At 46.9% G+C, this 20,283-nt stretch overlaps 1 protein-coding gene across 1 annotated transcript in view; it reads right to left on the bottom strand.

Annotated features, from left to right (window-relative positions):
• The window catches only part of PALLD (palladin, cytoskeletal associated protein), a 389,328-nt gene extending 369,546 nt beyond the window's left edge, over positions 1 to 19,782 (bottom strand). The window contains exons 1-2 of the mRNA XM_079926090.1: positions 19,237 to 19,782; positions 16,989 to 17,957 (exon numbers count right to left, since the gene is read on the bottom strand). Coding sequence (XP_079782216.1) covers positions 16,989 to 17,893 — 905 coding nt within the window. The 5' untranslated portion in view covers positions 17,894 to 17,957; positions 19,237 to 19,782. The remainder of the gene's footprint in view (positions 1 to 16,988; positions 17,958 to 19,236) is intronic.
• Between the last annotated feature and the right edge of the window lie 501 nt (positions 19,783 to 20,283).

Here is a 20,283-nt window from a genome sequence, read left to right as displayed (position 1 = left end):
GGTAATTCTATTTTTGGTTTTTTAAGGAACCATAGTGGTTGTATCAATTTACATTCCTACCAACAATGCATGAGGGTTCCCTTTCCTCCACCCCCTCTCCAGCATTTATTGTTTGTACATTTTTTGATGATGGCCGTTCTGAACGGTGTGAGGTGATACTTCATTGTAGTCTTGATTTGCATTTCTCTAATACTTAGTGATGTTGAGCATCTTTTCATGTGTTCTTTGGCCATCTGTATGTCTTCTTTTGGAGAACTGTCTATTTAGGTCTTCCACCCATTTTTTATTTTATTTTATTTTTTACATCTTTATTGGAGTATAATTGCTTTACAATGGTGTGTTAGTTTCTGCTTTATAACAAAGTGAATTAGTTATACATATACATATGTTCCCATATCTCTTCCCTCTTGCATCTCCCTCCCTCCCACCTTCCCTATCCCACCCCTCCAGGTGGTCACAAAGCACCAAGCTGATCTCCCTGTGCTATGCAGCTGCTTCCCACTAGCTATCTATTTTACGTTTGGTAGTGTACATATGTCCATGCCACTCTTTCACTTTGTCACAGCTTACCCTTCCCCCACCCAATATCCTCAAGTCCATTCTCTAGTAGGTCTGTGTCTTTATTCCTGTCTTACCCCTAGGTTCTTCATAGCAATTTTTTCTTAGATTCCATATATATGTGTTAGCGTACGGTACTTGTCTTTCTCTTTCTGACTTACTTCACTCTGTATGACAGACTCTAGGTCCATCCACCTCGCTACAAATAACTCAATTTCGTTTCTTTTTATGGCTGAGTAATATTCCATGTGTGCCACATCTTCTTTATCCATTCATCCGATGATGGACACATAGGTTGTTTCCATCTCCTGGCTATTGTAAATAGAGCTGCAATGAACATTTTGGTACATGACTCTTTTTGAATTATGCTTTTCTCAGGGTATATGCCCAGCAGTGGGATTACTGTGTCATACGGTAGTTCTATTGGTAGTTTTTTAAGGAACCTCCATACTGTTCTCCATAGTGGCTGTATCAATTCACATTCCCACCAGCAGTGCAAGAGGGTTCCCTTTTCTCCACACCCTCTCCAGCATTTATTTTTCCTAGATTTTTTGATGATGGCCAGTCTGACCGGTGTGAGATGATATCTCATTGTGGTTTTGATTTGCATTTCTCTAATGATGTTGAGAATTCTTTCATGTATTTGTTGGCAGTCTGTATATCTTCTTTGGAGAAATGTCTGTTTAGGTCTTCTGCCCATTTTTGGATTGGGTTGTTTGTTTTTTTGTTATTGAGCTGCATGAGCTGCTTGTAAATTTTGGAGATTAATCCTTTCTCAGTTGCTTCATTTGCAAATATTTTCTCCCATTCTGAGTGTTGTCTTTTGGTCCTGTTTATGGTTTCCTTTGCTGTGCAAAAGCTTTGAAGTTTCATTAGGTCCCATATGTTTATTTTTGTTTTTATTTCCATTTCTCTAGGAGGTGGGTCAAAAAGGATCTTGCTGTGATTTATGTCGTAGAGTGTTCTGCCTATGTTTTCCTCTAAGAGTTTGATAGTTTCTGGGCTTACATTTAGGTTTTTAATCCATTTTGAGCTATCTTTGTGTATGGTGTTAGGGAGTGTTCTAATCTCATACTTTTACACGTACCTGTCCAGTTTTCCCAGCACCACTTATTGAAGAGGCTGTCCTTTCTCCACTGTACATTCCTGCCTCCTTTATCACAGATAAGGTGACCATATGTGCATGGGTTTATCTCTGGGCTTTCTATCCTGTTCCATTGATCTATGTTTCTGTTTCTGTGCCAGTACCATACTGTCTTGATTACTGCAGCTTTGTAGTAGAGTCTGAAGTCAGGGAGCCTGATTCCTCCAGCTCTGTTTTTCTTTCTCAAGATTGCTTTGGCTATTCGGGGTCTTTTGTGTTTCCATACAAATTGTGAATTTTTTTGTTCTAGTTCTGTGAAAAATGCCAGTGGTAGTTTGATAGGGATTGCATTGAATCTGTAGATTGCTTTGGGTAGTACAGTCATGTTCACAGTATTGATTCTTCCAATCCAAGAACATGGTATATCTCTCCATCTATTTGTATCATCTTTAATTTCTTTCATCAGTGTCTTATAATTTTCTGCATACAGGTCTTTTGTCTCCTTAGGTAGGTCTATTCCTAGATATTTTATTCTTTTTGTTGCAATGGTAAATGGGAGTGTTTTCTTGATTTCACTTTCAGATTTTTCATCATTAGTGTATAGGAATGCCAGGGATTTCTGTGCATTAATTTTGTATCCTGCTACTTTACCAAATTCATTGATTAGCTCTAGTAGTTTCCTGGTAGCATCTTAGGATTCTCGATGTATAGTATCATGTCATCTGCAAACAGTGACAGCTTTACTTCTTCTTTTCCGATTTGGATTCCTTTTATTTCCTTTTCTTCTCTGATTGCTGTGGCTAAAACTTCCAAAACTATGTTGAATAAGAGTGGTGAGAGTGGGCAACCTTGTCTTTTTCCTGATCTTAGTGGAAATGCTTTCAGTTTTTCACCATTGAGGACGCTGTTGGCTGTGGGTTTGTCATATATGGCCTTTATTATGTTGAGGGAAGTTCCCTCTATGCCTACTTTCTGAAGGGTTTTTATCATAAATGTTCCACTCATCTTTTGATTGGGTTGTTTGTTTGTTTGATATTGCCACTCCTGGTATTTATCTGAAAGAAATGAAATCACTCTCTCATAGAGACGTGCACTTTCTTTCTGATGACCATTTAGGTCCTTTCCAGTTTTGGAAACAATGCTGCTATGACCATGCGTGTCCATGCATCCCTGTCCACATGGTTACCTCCTCCAGGTATAAACACACATCTGGGAGCGGGACTCATTCATTCATTTACTCAGCACATGCCTACGGGGCACCTGTTACCTGCAGGCACCATTATAGGCCCAGGGACACAACGGCAAAAATCAGCTGGAGGTCTCGACACTCGCGGGGTTCATATTTTACTGAGGGAGACAGTAAAATAAATGAAGCCACTGTAGAGTATATCAGTAAGTTCTAGGGGAAAACCAAAATGGAGCCTAAAAAATGATATAAATGACCTTATTTACAAAACAGAAATAAACTCACAGACACAGGAAACAAACTTATGGTTCCCAAAGGGGAAAGATGGGGAGGGTTAAATTAGGAACTTGGGATTGACATATACACATTACTATGTATAAAACAGATAAACAACAAGGGTTTACTGTAAAACACAGGGAACTACACTCAGTATCTTCTAGTAACCCATAATGGAAAAGAATCTGTAAAAGAATAGATACATGTGTATGTGTAACTGAATCACTTTACTGTACACCTGAAAGTAACACAACATTGTAAATCAACTCTACTTCAATTAAAACAAAACAAGAGAGTGGAGTGCGCAGGCCCTGTTCTTTTCCGCAGGGCAGTCATGGAAGCCTGGCTTTGATGGGACATCCAAGGAGAGAGATGGAGGGTCCAGGACTGCGTGGATCTGGGGAAGATGAAGCCCAGGTGGAGGGAACAGCAGGTGTGGAGACCCTGGGCATGCAGGGTCCAGCAAGGACACATCTATGGTACAGTGGCAGGGCTGCGAATCAGGGGTGGCATCAGAGAGACAGGGCCTTCTCACTGTTTACAGGACTACAGGTTTCTCTCTGAGAGCAACCAGTAGGCCCTGGACAGGTTTGCACTGGGCTGTGATCACAATTTCATGGAAAAGAACTGTGCCGGGTGTGGTGTGGACTGTGATGGGTCGGGGTGGAAACAGGGCATGGATTAAGGCAGGTGGTGCAGACACCCAGGGGAAGATGCTGGCGGCAGGGACCAGAGCCGCACTCATGGAGGAGGCATGAGGCGGTCAGGTTGAGGGAAACAGAGGTCGAGGTTTTGTCCATGAACGGCTGGCAGGAGGGCTGTCATTTGTTGGCCTGGGGAAGAGTTAGGAAGACAGGGTTTCGGAGGACAGGAGACTCAGGGACTCACTTTTGGATACATTACACTGGATGCACCTGTTAGGTACCCAAGCAGAGACCCAAGTAGACAACTGGGTATCACACAAAGTTCAGAGGATGCACGTCTTTAATTTCCTGTGTATCCCAGCACTGTTCCCACGTTGTTCGTACCTACTCACATGTGATGCTGCAGCGACACCTGTGCTGTCAGTTGTCATACGGCTCCTCTGAGGCTACTGTCTGCTGTCAGTGTTGATAACCCTCTTCAAGAAAAGCAGCGCTGCTGGGCTAAGCCATCTGGATCGTGACTTTACAAGTGCGGCAGCTTCACTACCTACTGGCCACGCTCTCAGGAACCGATGCGGCTACGAAACAGGACACACCACACCCTGATCCCCTGAGTGAGAAAAGTGGGTCGGTGGCTTGTTTCCATGTCTGTTTTCTTTTGAGGAGATGGAAATTTCTACCGACAGCATTGCACAGGTCTCATAGGGCTAATCCTCTCGTTTTGGCTTTTGACGGTGATCAAAGCTTCACTAATATAAACGAATTAGAGGCCTTGCAGGTGCTGGGGTTTGATTATAAAAAGAAGGAATTTAATTACTTTCAATTACATATATTAATTGAAATTTTATTAGGCTAATAATGATGACCTAATAGCCATCTTATGATTATGTGTAGGTATGAGTCATTGTACTAAAAGATTAAAGATGCCTGGACCATTGGTGGACTCCACTTTTACTGCAGTAAGTGGGTGTTTAAAAGTGGTTTTTCCACAGCCAACATCGTTCCCAATGGTGAAAAACTGAAACCACTGCCACTAAGATCAGGAACAAGACAAGGTTGTCCACCCTCACCACTATTATTCAACATAGTTTTGGAAGTTTTAGCCACAGCAATCGGGGAAGAGAAAGAAATAAAAGGAATCCAAATCGGAAAAGAAGAAGTGAAGCTGTCACTATTTGTAGATGACATGATACTATACATAGAGAATCCTAAGATGCTACCAGAAAATTACTAGAGCTAATCAATGAATTTGGTAAAGTAGCAGGATACAAAATTAATGCACAGAAATCTCTGACATTCCTATACATTAATGATGAAAAATCTGAAAGAGAAATTAAGGACATACTCCCATTTACCCTTGCAACAAAAAGAATAAAATACCTAGGAATAAACCTACCTAAGGAGACAAAAGACCTGTATGCAGAAAACTATAAGACACTGATGAAAGAAATTAAAGATGATACAAACAGATGGAGAGATATACCATGTTCTTACATTGGAAGAATCAACACTGTAAACATGACTGTACTACCTAAAGCAATCTACAGATTCAATGCAATCCCTATCAACCTACCAATGGCATTTTTCACAGAACTAGAACAAAAAATTTCACAATGTGTATGGAAACACAAAAGACCCTGAATAGCCAAAGTAATCTTGAGAACGAAAAATGGAGCTGGAGGAATCAGGCTCCCTGACTTCAGACTATACTACAAAGCTACAGTAATCAAGACAGTATGGTACTGGCAAAAAAAAAAAGAAATATAGATCAATGGAACAGGATAGAGAGCCCAGAGATGAACCCACACACATATGGTCACCTTATTTTTATTTATTTATTTATTTGCGGTACGCAGGCCTCTCACCGTTGTGGCCTCTCCTGCTGGGGAGCAGAGGCTCCGCACGCACAGGCTCAGCAGCCACGGCTCACGGGCCCAGCTGCTCCATGGCATGTAGGATCCTCCCGGACCGGGGCACAAACCCATGTCCCCTGCATCGGCAGGCTGACTCTCAACCACTGGGCCACCAGGGAAGCCCAGTGAGGCCTCATTTTTATCATACCAGAGGTACTTCTGGATTAGAATTCTTCATGAATGTTTCACCAACTCCCAAAAGTTGAGAGTGGAGAGAAGGGGAGGTGAGGGGGGTGAGGGAACATGTCTTTGTCCTGTTGTCAAGCCGTGCAAGAGAAACAGGGAACATCTGATGTGATCTGGTTTTATGCAATAATTCAAATTGTTAACAAGTAATTTGCATGTAAGTTGTGTTGTAAATTGTATGTAACTTTAATGATTGAACAGAAGCTTTAATTCCATCAGCTTGTCTCTGCTTTGCTGGGGTTTTGGTGGAATCATGCAAAAGTGAAGGAAAACGGGATTTTTTCAGTCCTGGTTGTGGTTATAATTGGTATTTGTGCCAGTTACACTTGGGCGGGGCGGGGGGTGAAGTGACTGGATATAAGGTGGAAATGCCTTGAACCGTGTTCCCATCAGTCCCACTTCAGCTGGGCTACTTCGTCTGCCTCCTGCCCCGGTCCAGATGGCTGCTACTTGGGCCAAATGTAAGAAGCTCCAGGCCCGCAACTTCGTGGCCCACACGTCAGTCTGGCCATTGGCCCCCATCTGGACCCCACGCGAGTTGGTCAGGGACGTGTCCCTCACTCAGTCCCGTCTGAGTCTTTGTCTCCGTGACTCAAGTCTTGAATGGCAGATCTGCTCCCTGTGCCCCATCCCTGTATCTGGACCCTGGTACCCATCATCCCGCTTTCCTGGGGCACATGCCTCTACCTACGCCTGGGTCTGCCACCTCCTCTCCACTGGACCCGCTGCCCCCTGCCAGCACCTCGGGTCTCCCGGCCTCTGTCTGTTGCTAGTTCCAGGTCCCCCCGCACCCCTGCTCTCCACGAGTCCTGTCACCTGCTCCCGGGGCCCTGGGAGGTGGCCCATCGATCACCAGGCCTTCCCAGTCTTGGGTCCTGAGTCTCCCGGACCGACTCGGTGGGAGCTAGGTTCTAAAATGCCCCAGTGCAGGCAACTCTGTACTAAAGGTTTTCTTCCATATACAAAATTCCCTTTAAAGATTTCCTCTTTGGCCTCTCCTAGGTCTCACGTGGAAAAGAAGCTCAAAGTTCTTAGGCATTTGGTACATTTACCAATGCATGGCAGAGGAGCCAAGATCTTTGGAACAGATATTAAGAAAAATTTAATGTACATTTATACATTTCCGCCTAAAAAAACCCTCAAAGGATACAAAAACGGCCAGCTAACTTTAAACAACGGCACAGTCTCATCAGAAGCTTAATTTCTCTAGAAGAGCACAATTTGTAATGACTAAGGAACATTGCTCACGGGCCTTGGTAGACTGGGAGATGACAAGAGAAACTAGTTAATAATCCTGTAGCTACTCGCTAAATTAGTCCTCCCCTCCCGCTGTAAGAAGAAAAGAGGCAGAAGCATGACCTTGATGGCCCCCAAGTTACGAAATGGTTAAATGAACTGTAACACAGGAGTTAGGATCTGCTCACCTGAATTAATCCTTTGATGGTAAATGGGTCACCTTTTGTGGTTTTTGCAAGGGTGTGGTGCGCACAGAATACATTTGGAACAGGCCTATTTTGGGAGTAAACCTAAGCGGGGCCGTATGTAGTTTGAAAACCTGTGGAACTCTTTTGAGTGACACGTGAGTGTATTTCGAACGAAGAATTACTTGTTCCCAAGATTAGTGGGTTAAAAAAAAAAATCTAAACAGAATCCAGAAGAAATACTCAATTTCATTTCTATCACAGGAAAAACGATAAGAAAAAATCTTTATGTAAAATATACGTAAATGCAGAATTTAGGATGACATATTTAATTACGTGAATGCATTAGGAAGTTTCGTACTGCCCTCTGCTGTCAGTTTCTAAAACAAATATAGTAGACTTACTGTAAAAACGGACGCAGGGTGGATTAGTTGAACAAACCGGTTTGAAAAAAATTCCCTGCCCCTAATTCCACCACTTTCCAGCCAGTAATGCTGATTTACTTCACGTCTCTGTGTAGTGATCTGTCAGCCCAAGGAACCAGCTCCAGCAAAGTGTGTGTCAGTGGATGTACAGTGAGTGGTAAAGTTTGTGATTTGGGAGATGCTACATTAATAAGAAATTATCAGCCTTGCAATTCGTAGTCAATGATGTCTTCCTTAACTTTGTGCCAAATTTCTTAATTTTGAATTTACTTTTGCATATTTACATAATTTAGGCAAAACACTCTTCATTAATAAAAGCAAAACCTTCCAGATAAATGCATTAATGGCTTATTTTCTGTAGTATAATCCTGACTTGAACTGTTATTTTCATTCTGGCGTATGAAATTAAGAAATGAGAAATACTAACAATAATAGGTAACAGCAAAGTGGCAGTTACTAGGTGCAAGGCACTGTTTTATTTTTTCCACATATTATTTTATCTAGTCATAAAATAGAATGGGGGCGGTGGGTATTATAATTCCCATTTCACAGGTGAATAAACTGAGTCACAAAATAACTTGTCGACGGATGCATTTGGTAAAAGGTGAAGCTGTGATGGGAAACCCTGGAATCTGACCCCAGGGTCTCTCCTCTTAAGCTCTTTGCACAGAAGGTACAAATGCTGCATTTACGGAGGAAGAATGTAGAGAAATTACAGTGGCTACTGACGGCACACTCCCAGCCTGCTGTTTGTCTGCTGTCCACCCTCTCGTGGCCGGAGCCTGGGCATGGACAACAGGCCTGTCCACGCCCAGCCTGGTATCTATCTCTGTCTTGTGGGAAAGTTCTGCCACGTTGAAGGTGTGGTACGCTCAGCATAGGAGCATCTGCCAGTGGAGCCCATGCCTCAGACCAGACACATCCGGGGCCGCCCTCGTGATTGGCCGCACATACCTGTGCTTTTCATCTGCCAGACAACTTCTGGCTTCCGGCACACTTTCAACAATCTCCATCAACTCATATTCAAATTATGCACAGCACCTGAATATATCAGTTGGGCATCCTAAGTTCCCCCCTTAGCCAGCAGCACCGGTTCATGACGACAGATCCAACCCACCAGGGACAACCAGCACAGCTACTACTTGCCATTCCAGGTTGCCTCTGCCTTGCAAGTACTTGGAAAATACGACCTCGGGCTCCAGAGGGCTGACTCTACAGGAAATGAAACAGCACGTAAAACACTGACGGGCTTGAATTCGTTTGCCTCCTTAAATAGGCTGTGGACTGATCAAACCTTGAGTTACTTTACAGAGACAGCACTGCTCATACGTAAGAGGGGAACCCATGTCTCCAGGATGACCTGGAACTAAGAATCTTCAGTCTGCGGAACCCAAAGAATAGAAATGTTGCCATCAGAGCCCTTTATGAATCAAGGCATCCCTCAAGGAGGAAAACCAGGCTCCCGGCACGAGGAGCTAACACCAAATGCTTAGCAAGTCAGCTTCAAGTTTGAAATTCCCTGAACCCCTTAAATTACGCCCTGATTCCTGGATCAGGGAGACAGATTTGAGCTGTGCCTCCTGTCTCCTTGCTGGTAGACCTCACAATAACGCACTTTTTTCCCTCAACAGCTGGGGCCATTGTATTGGCTCCTATGTGTGTCCAGCAGCCAGCCCTTGCTCGGTAACAATTTTTGGTGACCACGAAGGGACCCATGTCTTGTGACCAACTGTCCGTGGCTCTGAAGCCCCCGGGGTGTGTGGGCCTTCACCACTGATCCTGAGTGGCCACCTAGACTGCCTGTGTCCAGAGGGTGGGGTTTCAGGTTCTTGCTTTCCCATCATGGGACTCCAGGCTCCTCAGGCAACTTTCGCCTTTGACAAAAGAAAGTGCTCCTGGATCAGATGTCTTTTGGGTGAGTAACCTTGTTAAAACATGCCTGTGCCTAAATTGTCTAAAAACCTCATCAGGATCATGGGTTAGAGTCCCACCCTGGGGGGAAATATGAAAGGTCCTCAAAAGTTCAGGTTAGACATAAATCGCAGCAGTATCTTTTTTGATCCACCTCCTAGAGTAATGAAAATAAAAACAAAAATAAACAAATGGGACCTAATGAAACTTAAAAGCTTTTGCACAGCAAAGGAAACCATAAACAAAACGAAAAGACAACCCACAGAATGGGAGAAAATATTTCCAAATGAAGCAAACACCAAGGAATTAATCTCCAAAATATACAAACAGCTCATGGAGCTCTATGTCAAAAAAACAACCCAGTCAAAAGATGGGCAGAAGATCTAAATAGGTATTTCTCCAAAGAAGACATACAGATGGCCAAAAAGCACATGAAAAGATGCTCAACATCACTAATTATCAGAGAAATGCAGATCAAAACTACAATGAGGTACCACCTCACAGCGGTGAGAATGGCCATCATCAAAAAGTCTACAAACAGGGCTTCCCTGGTGGCGCAGTGGTTGAGAGTCCGCCTGCTGATGCAGGGGACACGGGTTCATGTCCCGGTCCGGGAGGATCCCACATGCTGTGGAGCGGCTGGGCCCGTGAGCCATGGCTGCTGAGCCTGAGTGTCCAGAGCCTGTGCTCTGCAACAGGGGAGGCCACAACAGTGAGAGGCCCACGTATCACAAAAAAAAAAAAAAAAAAAAAAAAAAGTCTACAAACAGTAAATGCTGGAGAGGGTGTGGAGAAAAGGAAACCCTTCTGCACTGTTGGTGGGAATGTAAATTGATACAGCCACTATGGAGAACAGTTTGGAGGTTCCTTAAAAAACTAAAAATAGAACTACCATATGACTCAGCAACCCCACTCCTCGGCATATATACAGGGAAAACCATAATTCGAAAAGATACTCGCACCTCAATATTCACTGCAGCACTCTTTACAATAGCCAAGACAAGGAAGCAACCTAAATGTCCATCGACAGAGGAATGGATAAAGAAGACATGGTACATATATACCATGGAATTGTATATATTACTCAACCATAAAAAGAACAAAATACTGCAGCAACACCCATTTCCAGCAACATGGATAGACCTAGAGATTATTATACTAAGTATAATTATTATACTAATTACTATTATTATTATTATAAGTCTTATTATACTAAGACCTAGAGATTATTATACTATATTATACTAAGATTATTATACCACTTCCAGCAACATGGATAGACCTAGAGATTATTATACTAAGTGAAGTAACTCAGACAGAGAAAGACAAATATCATATATCACTCATATGTGGAATCTAATTTTTAAAAATGATACAAATGAACTTATTTACAAAACAGAAATAAACTCACCGATTTCAAAAACAAACTTATGGTTACCAAAGGGGAAATGTGGGTGGGGGAGGGATAAATCAGGAGATTGGGATTGACATATACATGCTACTATATATAGAATGGATAACTAACAAGGACCTACTGTATGGCACAGGGAGCTCTACTCAGTATTCTGTAATAACCTATACGGGAAAAGTATCTGATAAAGAATGAATATATGTATATGTATAACGGAATCACTTTGCTGTACACTTGAAACTAACACAACATTGTAAATCAACTATCCTCCAATAAAATTTTTAAAAAGTAGTTCAGGTTAGAGTCCTGAACCCTGGGTTCAAGTCCCAGAGTCTTGGATTTCTTTGTCTGTCCAGGTTGGTCTAAGTCTGTTGAATGCGTTAGGATTGGCCAATAGGGGGAGGCCCTTGGATGTCTGTAGCAAAACTTTATTAAACCTGATTTAACGAAGGTCCCCGACTCAGGAGATAGAAGACTTTGCTCCCTGACTGGAAACCCTGCCTCATGGAAGTGTCGGGGGTTTTCCCCCATGATGTGCAGTGGCTTCACAGGAACCCACCCCAGAAGAACATACCCCATGCCTGGGTTAAAGGCATTTCCAACCAAAACACCTCCTTGGTGTCATTTTGCTCTGGTGATCCTGAGAGGAACCTTTCAAATGAGGAACATTAATAGTATACCTGACTGTAGTCCTTTGGGATGTATTCTTCAAAACTGGTCAATGTTTAGCTATGAGCCGATGGAAAAGAAGACAATGATTTTCTCTGTGACACTGCCTGGCCCCAGTATCAGCTGGAATCGGGGGGAAATGGCTGGAGAATGGGTCTTTGAACTATGATACTATCTTATAATTTGATTTGTTTTGTTAGAGAGAGGAAAACTGGGATGAAATCCCATTGCACAGTCATTTATGTCCTTATATCAGAATAAGAATTTGCAGAAGAGATGTAAAATTGTGGTTCAGAGGGAAGAACCTCAGAAAAAGCCTGTTTCAATAGAGTCAAAACCAAACCATGATCCTGACCTACTACATCCAGTCCCTCCGTCAGCCCCTCTTGTGGTTTCCCTGTCTTATGAAGGAGGTCTGCCTGTAGTCAGTGCAAAGGGTCCTACCAGCCCTCGTAGGGCTGCTGGTCCGGCTCTGTACTGCCCATACCAGATGGTCACAAAGGAACACTCTTTCTTCCCCATACCCACCAGGGTATTCAGTTTGGCCCAGGGAACACTCTACCTCAGGCAGGGCATTTCCATTAAGACAGGTCCCAGCAGGCTTAGATGACCAAGGCCAACCCAGGGGATTCTCCTGTATCAGCCTTGGATTTATACAACTGGAGAAATAATAAGCCATCTTACTGAGATGAGCCTCAGAAAATGGAGAATCTCTTTACATCCGTTTTGCTACTCATCACCCTAACTGGGCTGACATACAGGCCCTCATGAATACCCGACTGTGGAAGAGCATAGGATGGTATTAGAGAAGGCTGCCAGGAAGCTGGAAGTTTCCCTGAATCACAACCAAATCATCCAATCAGGACTCCGGCGGCACAGGCCACACCTGGAGCTGAACCAGGATGCTGGGACCCGAAAGACCCAAGGGAACTGAGCAAGCCTGAATCATCATAAGGGATGTTTAATAACCAGACTTCAACAGGAGCCCCCAAACGGCAGAGCTTGAATAAGATCCAGGAAGTACAGCAAGGACCCCAGGAGAACCCACCCACCTTCCTCCAGGGGGTTTTTGAGGCTTACAGATGATACGCTGCTCTGGATCTCGAACACCCAGCTGTAACTGCTCAAACGCCCTGTTCCCTTTTTGGGAAAATTAAATGCACTCCCACATCAAGCCTCTGCCCCACAAGCTGCCCCACTGCGATCGGGAGACCAAGCCTCCCCCAGAAGCCCCTGAAGAAATTCTGCAAAAGGTAAGCGTGGATGTTTGGGCTGACGGGAGGCTGGGAAGAGACAAGGCAGCTTACCTAGTAGTAGTAAAACTCCGTCCAGAGGCCAAGACTCCGAATGTGAAGAAACAGGCATTTAAAGAGGCATTTGAAAGAAGGTATAAAGCCTCCGACGACCACCTTTCTTAAATGCCAATTATTCTGACCTTGTCAATCCTCATGTAACACTCCCATCCCGTCGGTTCAAAAACCCGGGACCAGCGATGACTTTTACACAGGGTTTGAGGGCTGTTAACCAAACTGTAGAGGATATACATCTGGTGATGCCAAATCTTTATACTTTACTTACAACTTTATCCGGAGACTTTTGCTGGTTTACAGTTCTGGACTTAAAAGATGCCCTTTACTGCATACCCCTAAGTCCTGAGACCCAGGGGTTTGCCTTTGAATGGGATGACCCAGAGTCTGACGTAAAACAACGATACTGAGGGATGGGACTCCCACAAGGATTGAAGCAGGACCCCACCATCTTCCGGGAAGCCTTAGCCACGGATTGAAGGGATCTCCAATTAAATGAGGGAGTCTTAACTGCAATATGCGGATGGTATACTAACTGCTCGTAGAACTAAGGAAGCGTTAGGACCAAAATACTGCAAGGGAAAAGCACAAATTTCTCAACCAACTCTAAAATATTGAGGATTTGAGGTATCCAAAGGACAAAGAAACATTGCCAGATGGAAGAGAAGCAATAGTTATGGTGACTGTAGCCACTACCAGAAGGCATTCTTGAGAATTCTTAGGAATTGCTGGGTTTTGTCGTCCTTGGATTCCTAACTTTGAATTCAGCGACAATATGAGGCTCTTAAAGGAAGTGACAATACGCCATTAAGCTGGACTCCGAGATGCCATAATGAGCTCCACACCATCACGGAGAAGCTTTTCACAGCCCAGCACTTGGTCGCCCAAGCATTGTGTCTGAAAGACAGGGCGTGAGTCTCGGAACGCAAACTCAATGTTTAGGTACCTCCAGAAGGCCAGTAGTTTACTTTTCTTGAGTCCAGCAATCGGGCGTGTATGTCTAGTATGGCCAGTTTGCCTCTGGGCTGTGGCTGCAACCTAAGACCTTTCACAGGAGGCTGAAAAATGTACCCTGAGCCAGCCGGCCACTGCGCATGCCCCGCGCAGTGTGCCACCTTTACTTGAACGAAACGGCGGATGTAGGCTTACTTCGGGGAGGCTGGGCAAATACCCGGCCACACCACTTGACCCCCCAAATGTCACATTACAGGTGGTATCCACTCTAAACCCAGCCACTCTGCTCCCCAGGAGGACAGGAGAGCCTGCTCACGACTGTATACAAATAACTGAATACAACCTGACTGATCAGCCTTTAGAAAATCTGGAAATGGAAATATTCACGGATGCGAGCAGCTTCACGGACGAGGCGGGGCTTGGAAAGGCCGGGTGTACGGTTGTAGCTCATCAGGAAGCCCTAGAAGCAGAAGCCCCCGTCCAGGTCCGTCTGCCCAGAAGGCCGAGCTCACAGCCCGCACAGACCCCTGAGCCTTGGAGCTAAGGAAAAGGTGACTATCTATACCAATTCCAAGTTTGCCTTCTCTGTCCTACGTGCACACGGGGCCACCTGGAAAGACTGGTCTACTGACATCAGGAGGAAAGAAATTCAACATGCAGAGGAGACACCAGCCTTATTAGATGCTGTTTTATATATATACACACATATTTATATGTATAGATGCTGGAATAAGTAGCCATAGGACATTGCCTGGGCCACCCAAAGACTGATCGTTATATAACTAACGGAAATTAGGCTGATCAGACTACAAAACAGGCAGCCAGAACGAAAAACCCAGATCCTAAGGCTTCAGCACTCATTCCAAGTGTGGACCTGTCCCTGTTTAAGCCTCAGATCTGGAAATGGATCTCGAGAGAGCAGACGCATGGGGATTTCATGCTGACTCCCGAGACTTAGACGCTGATCAGGACCAAACAACCACAGAGGCTGGGTTTATAATGAGCTTATACATGAGCATGTGACGCATGCTCACCTGCATTAAGGTACCCATGCTCACCTACATTAACTATTACTCACCTACATCAAGGTACCCATCATGGGAGGGCTGCACAAGTTTACTGTTGGTCTATAAATGCAAACGACCATCCAAAAGGTAACACAAAATTGCCTGATCTGCACCGGAAACAATTCTAAAACTGGGCCACCCCTGATGATAAAAGGGGTGCAAACCCGAGGGACAGAACCAGGGGATGATTGGTAAACAGACTTTACTGTTAGGCCAAGAATCAGGGAACATTGTAGATATCTGCTGGTGTTGGTGATGCCCCTGCACACCGGGGCAAAGCTTCTCCACGCAGGACAGAGAATGCTTCCTAGGTAACAAAGGCCTTCCTCAAAGAAATGATCCCTCGTTTGGGGTCACATCTTTCAATTCAAAGTGACAACAGAGGAGCTTTCATAGCCAAGGTGACTCAAAGGTGTCTGGGGCCCTCGGAACACGATGGAATTTCATGCTTCCTGGAGACCTCAGTCTACGGGGAGGACTGAAACGATGAATCGTTCCTTGAAAGAGACAGTCACCAAAATAGGCCAAGAAACCAACGTGACTTGGGATAAGGTCTTACCAGCTGCCCTGCTGAGGGTCAGAGTGGCCCCTAGAAGCAAGCTTCAATTGAGCCCTTATGCGATGTTCTCTGGGAGACCTCCCTGAAGGTCTCATGTGGTAACAGAATTAGATTTGATAAAATGTGTACAGTCTCTCAGTGGTGTCGTATCTTCTATACATAAAAAGCATCTAGTCCGTTAATGCTTCCCACGGACGTCCCCCCGCATTGCACAAGGCCAGGGACTGGGTCCTCCTTGAACCTGGACAAACCCACAGCCTGCGGACCAGTGAAGCCCGTGTGGAACGGCTCCTATGACGTCTTTCTGGTTACATATCCTCCAGTAAAGCTAAAAAGAGTCAAGCCTTGGGTCTCCTACTCCCAGAAACCTTAAATCACTTTTCAGAAGGAAACAGAACAGCTAAGACTCCACCTGGCTGTGACGAGAAGACAATGATGTCTCGACAGTAGCCTGTTTCTGCCCAAGAGTCTGGACCAGGCCTACGTGAATCCAAGTTCAATCACTAAAATGTTAAAAATAACATGTTTTCACGGATTCCCAAAGTCGCAGTTCTGTGCATCTTAGGGCCAAACCCTCTTTACTCATCAAATTTGTCCTCGTGGTCCATCTTGTATTTTTAAAAAGTCCTCTCCCCCACTCGCAGGATGACTGCCCAAGACTTCAGAGTTCAAGGCGGGACTCGGGAATGCTTACAAGTAAGTGCAAAACAATTTCATTCCTCTTATAAAGATCCATGCCCCTCATCAGCTGAAAGCAGCTAGCCGGGTCCTCGCCCCTACTTCCCTCCAGACCGAGGAACGCACAAAGGAGACGCAGGTAAAACATCGCCCAGCTTAAGCTCGTTCGCCCCCTTAAGTATGTTCATTGCGCAAACCTGAAGTTATTTTACAGAGACAGCCCTGCGCATGTGCAAGACGGGTACGGGCGTCTCCAGGATGACCCCAACAGCACGAGGAGCTTTCTTGGACTGATTAGCAAGGCAGCTTCCAAGCCTGAAATTCCCTAAACCCTTAAATTCCGGTCGGGAGATGGATTTGAGCCAGGCCTCCCGTCTCCTTGCTGGTCGACCTCACAATGAAGCTTTTTCTTTTCACAAAGATGGGGCCACCCATCTTAGTTTAGGCATGCGGGATCTAGTTCCCCCACCAGGGATCCAACCGGGTCCCCTGCATTGAAAGCGCAGAGGTTTACCCACTGGACCACCAAGGAAGACAGCATGCAGCAACTATGACCCAGCACAGCCTGAAAGAGTAAAAAAAAAAAAACAAAAACAAACCCGGGGCCATAATATTGGCTTCTATGCCCTTCCGGGAGCCAGCCCTTGCTGGGTAACAGAAATCTCTTCTTTCACATTAAAGTAAAGACAAAAGACCACGCGCATCATCTCATAGCATCTCCACAACCAAAGAGTCGTACCTGACCCGAGGAGGTGGGTTCCCGGCGACTCTGCACTCGAGGTACACCCGACTTCCTTCTGCCACCTCTTGGCTCCGCAGCTTCTGGATGAACCGGGGAGCGGCCAGCAGGTGGCGGGCAGCCGGGGGAGAGGGGCTCCGGCTGGGCTGGACCACGTCCCGGGCCGCCGCGGGGTGATGCCCGGGCTCCAGGGGCTCGGCCCCGGCTTCCACCTCCTGCTGGTCCCCGGTTGGGCTCCGGCTGGCCGAGGCGCTCATCGGGGCTGACAGCTGGTTCTTAGGGGACAGGTACCCGCTGTCCGGGGATGAGGACTCCCCGTTGGGGTTCCTGGTTCTCGGCTTGGAGGTTTCTCTGAAGATGGCCGTCAGCTCCTCGATGAGGGTGGCCGCCTTGTTGCACAGCGGGCTCTGGGGCCCGGCCCTGCCCCCGTGCGTGGCTCTGGGCTTGGCACTGGCGCTGGGGGCTTTGGCACCGTGTTGCCCTGCCCTGCGGAGACTCCGGATGTAGCTGGGCCGCGCCAGCAGGGGCGAGACGCCGGGCTTCCTCCTGGACGCAGGCGAGGAGATGCGCTCGGCTCGTTCTGCTGGCAGCGGCGGGACAGGTGTGGGCTTGTGTGCGCCAGGCGTCCCTGGGGACAGGTGCTCACCCGGCCCGGCCCCCTGAGGGGGAGGCGACCCCCAGAGGCTCCCAGGAGAGGGGCTGAAAATCTGCGAGTCCTCCCTTTCCGAGTCGCAGTCCTCCGTCTCTGAGTTGGCTATGGCTCTGCGGGCCAGGTCCAGACTCTTGTTTATCTCCTCCTGGCTGAGGAAGGCCGACAGGCCGGGCAAGAAGTCTGCGTTCTCGCCATCTTCCGCCACGTCTGACAGGGAGTCGTAGAAGGAGTCACGGGAGGACATGTCGGACATAGTCAAGAGACGCTCATGCACTCTGTCTGATTTGGACAGGAAGGCAGGGGCCTGGAAACCAGCTCTGAAGGACAAGAGACACAACTGCAGTTAGTAGGAGCGAGTGGTGTGTGTGTGTGTGTGTGTGATCACAATACTGCTCATCCACAAGCTGGGAGAAACAGTAAGACAAACAAATATGCTTTTTAAGTCATTTTCCCCTATAAATTGGAAGAAACGTCAAGCACACCTGTGTTTATCATTTTAATTCGGTATTTGCCCTGTGAGTGAATACTCATCATCTCACTAAGCATCATTAAATAATTCAGGAGGGCCACGCCTGCCGTGGGTGCTGTGAGTGGACCAGGGCCCCCTTCCCTCCCCCCTCCCGCCTCCCCCGCTTACACCTCTAATTTCATTGATGTTATGAGAACAGGAGTTTGTTGATATTTTAAGCAAATCTGACACTGCTTATGTCACCCTAAACCACGAAATGCATTTTGATTCCAATTTTCACTGGTTTTTAGTTTTCGGTGAAATTTTTGAAACCTTTTCTTTTCCTGGTGTCCAGACATGTGTATTCACATTCATTCATTCACTAGTTAATTCAAGGCAGAGTTGAAATCGCTTACTGAATTTCAGGGGCGGAGGGACAGCTGCGCTCTAGACCAGGGGTTGGCAAACTTCCCCACAAATGGGCAGATGACCCCAGACCACTCAGCATGAGGGGGCATTGTGCCGACAGCGCTCTGCAGATTATTTCACTTAAAACCCTCACAACTGGCGGCCCCAGTTTAGAAAGGGAAAAACTGAGCCAGAGGATGTGAGAAGAAGAGCCCAGACGACGACCCCAGAGCCCACGCCTTCGCCATATGCTTCCCTACCATCATATTATCGTTTCACAGCCGAGGTCCCAGCAATGGATCCGATTAAGAAAACGTGGGTCAGAAATCAGAGTTCTGCTATTAAGGATATTTAGTGCAAAGTGAAAATAACATGATAGATTTTAAAACCTTACAAAAAGCACTGTCCGAGGAAGCTAGAGAGCACACTTCTGAACGGTGCAACAACTTTAAATTCTTTTTTTTTAAAAATAGGGAGTGTTTGCCGGAGGCAGATTAAATCACCTGTTTATGAATTTATATTTTGGTTTGAAAGAGGCACCATCTGACAGGATCCAGTTGTCCAGATTAGGTGTAGCTTAGAAACCACTTGCACAGTGAAAAAGAAAACAATAGCAGGAAGGTATATGTGGTCCGGGTTTAATCTGCAACCCCGACATCGCCGCTAGAACATGCACGTGGGCTCGGGAAAGCGCTCATAGCATGGATGAAAGGGGAGATTTCCACGTGGCCCAAACTCACCAGAAAATTATGCTTCAGAGATGTCCATGTTATTCAACCTTCACATTAAAAGGTCGTAACCAAAGAGATACAACTGCAAACATTTCCGTTATTGCCCTGAGATTTCATGTGTTATTTCACACAGCGCTTCCGGCAATTCCGTGCTGGTGACATCCATACAGAAAATGCAACACACTGGCAGCGGCGCAGAGCTAGTGGAGGGCCCAGGGGCTCTGGGCGGCAGATGTCCCGTGGCTCCCACGCGCCCCCGGCCCCCGCCGCCGCCATGGCCGGGTCGCCGGCGCCCAGCTCGCAGGAGGCGCTTCTGCTGGAGCTCAAGGGGCTGCAGCAGGAGCCGGTGGAGGGCGTCTCGCTGAGCCCGGTGGACGAGGGCCGCCTGCCTACCTGGGCGGTGGCCATCTTCAGCCCTGACACCTACGACGAGGGCGGCTACTTCAAGGCGCCTCGAGAGCCCCCTCGACGACCACCGGCCTGTTAGTCCCTGACCAAGATGTAGCCCCCCGACATCTACGGGACTGGGGACGTGTGCGTCGCCGTCCTCCGCCCACGCCAGTCCATGACGCCCTCAGAGAGGCGGAGCCCCGCCCAGAACGTCAGGACGCCGCTCCAGAGCGTCGTCTCCCTCCCCCTCAGACCCAACACCTCTCCCGCCCACGGGGGCGTCTACGTGATGCACGGGGAGCGGGAAGAGAGCAAAGGCTAGTATCGCGAGTACACGGACAGCAACCGGAAGCAGGTCCCGGGGACGACGGCGCACGCGGAGCGGGGCGGCGTGCAGGTGCCCACCACGCCGGCCGGGTCCTGCGTGAAGACCGGGACCCCGGCGCCCGCGGGGACACAGAGCTCCTCCACGAGGACGGCGAGGCCGAGGCCGACCGCTGCTTCTGGGACGACTCGCAGGACTTGGGCACCGAGAAGCCCTGACACCGCATCTTACCTCAGCCACCCGCCTGTCTGCCGCCGCCACCACCTCCGGGCGCCAAGCGGCCCGGGGTCCCCCAGCCCACGTCTCCTCCGCCTCCGCCTCCAGGGAGGCCGCCGCCCTAG

Source organism: Stenella coeruleoalba (genome assembly GCF_951394435.1).
Source record: "Stenella coeruleoalba genome assembly, chromosome: 7".
NCBI lineage: Eukaryota > Metazoa > Chordata > Mammalia > Artiodactyla > Delphinidae > Stenella > Stenella coeruleoalba.
Note: the sequence above shows the minus strand (reverse complement) of the source record. Positions and strands in the feature narration are given on the sequence as shown.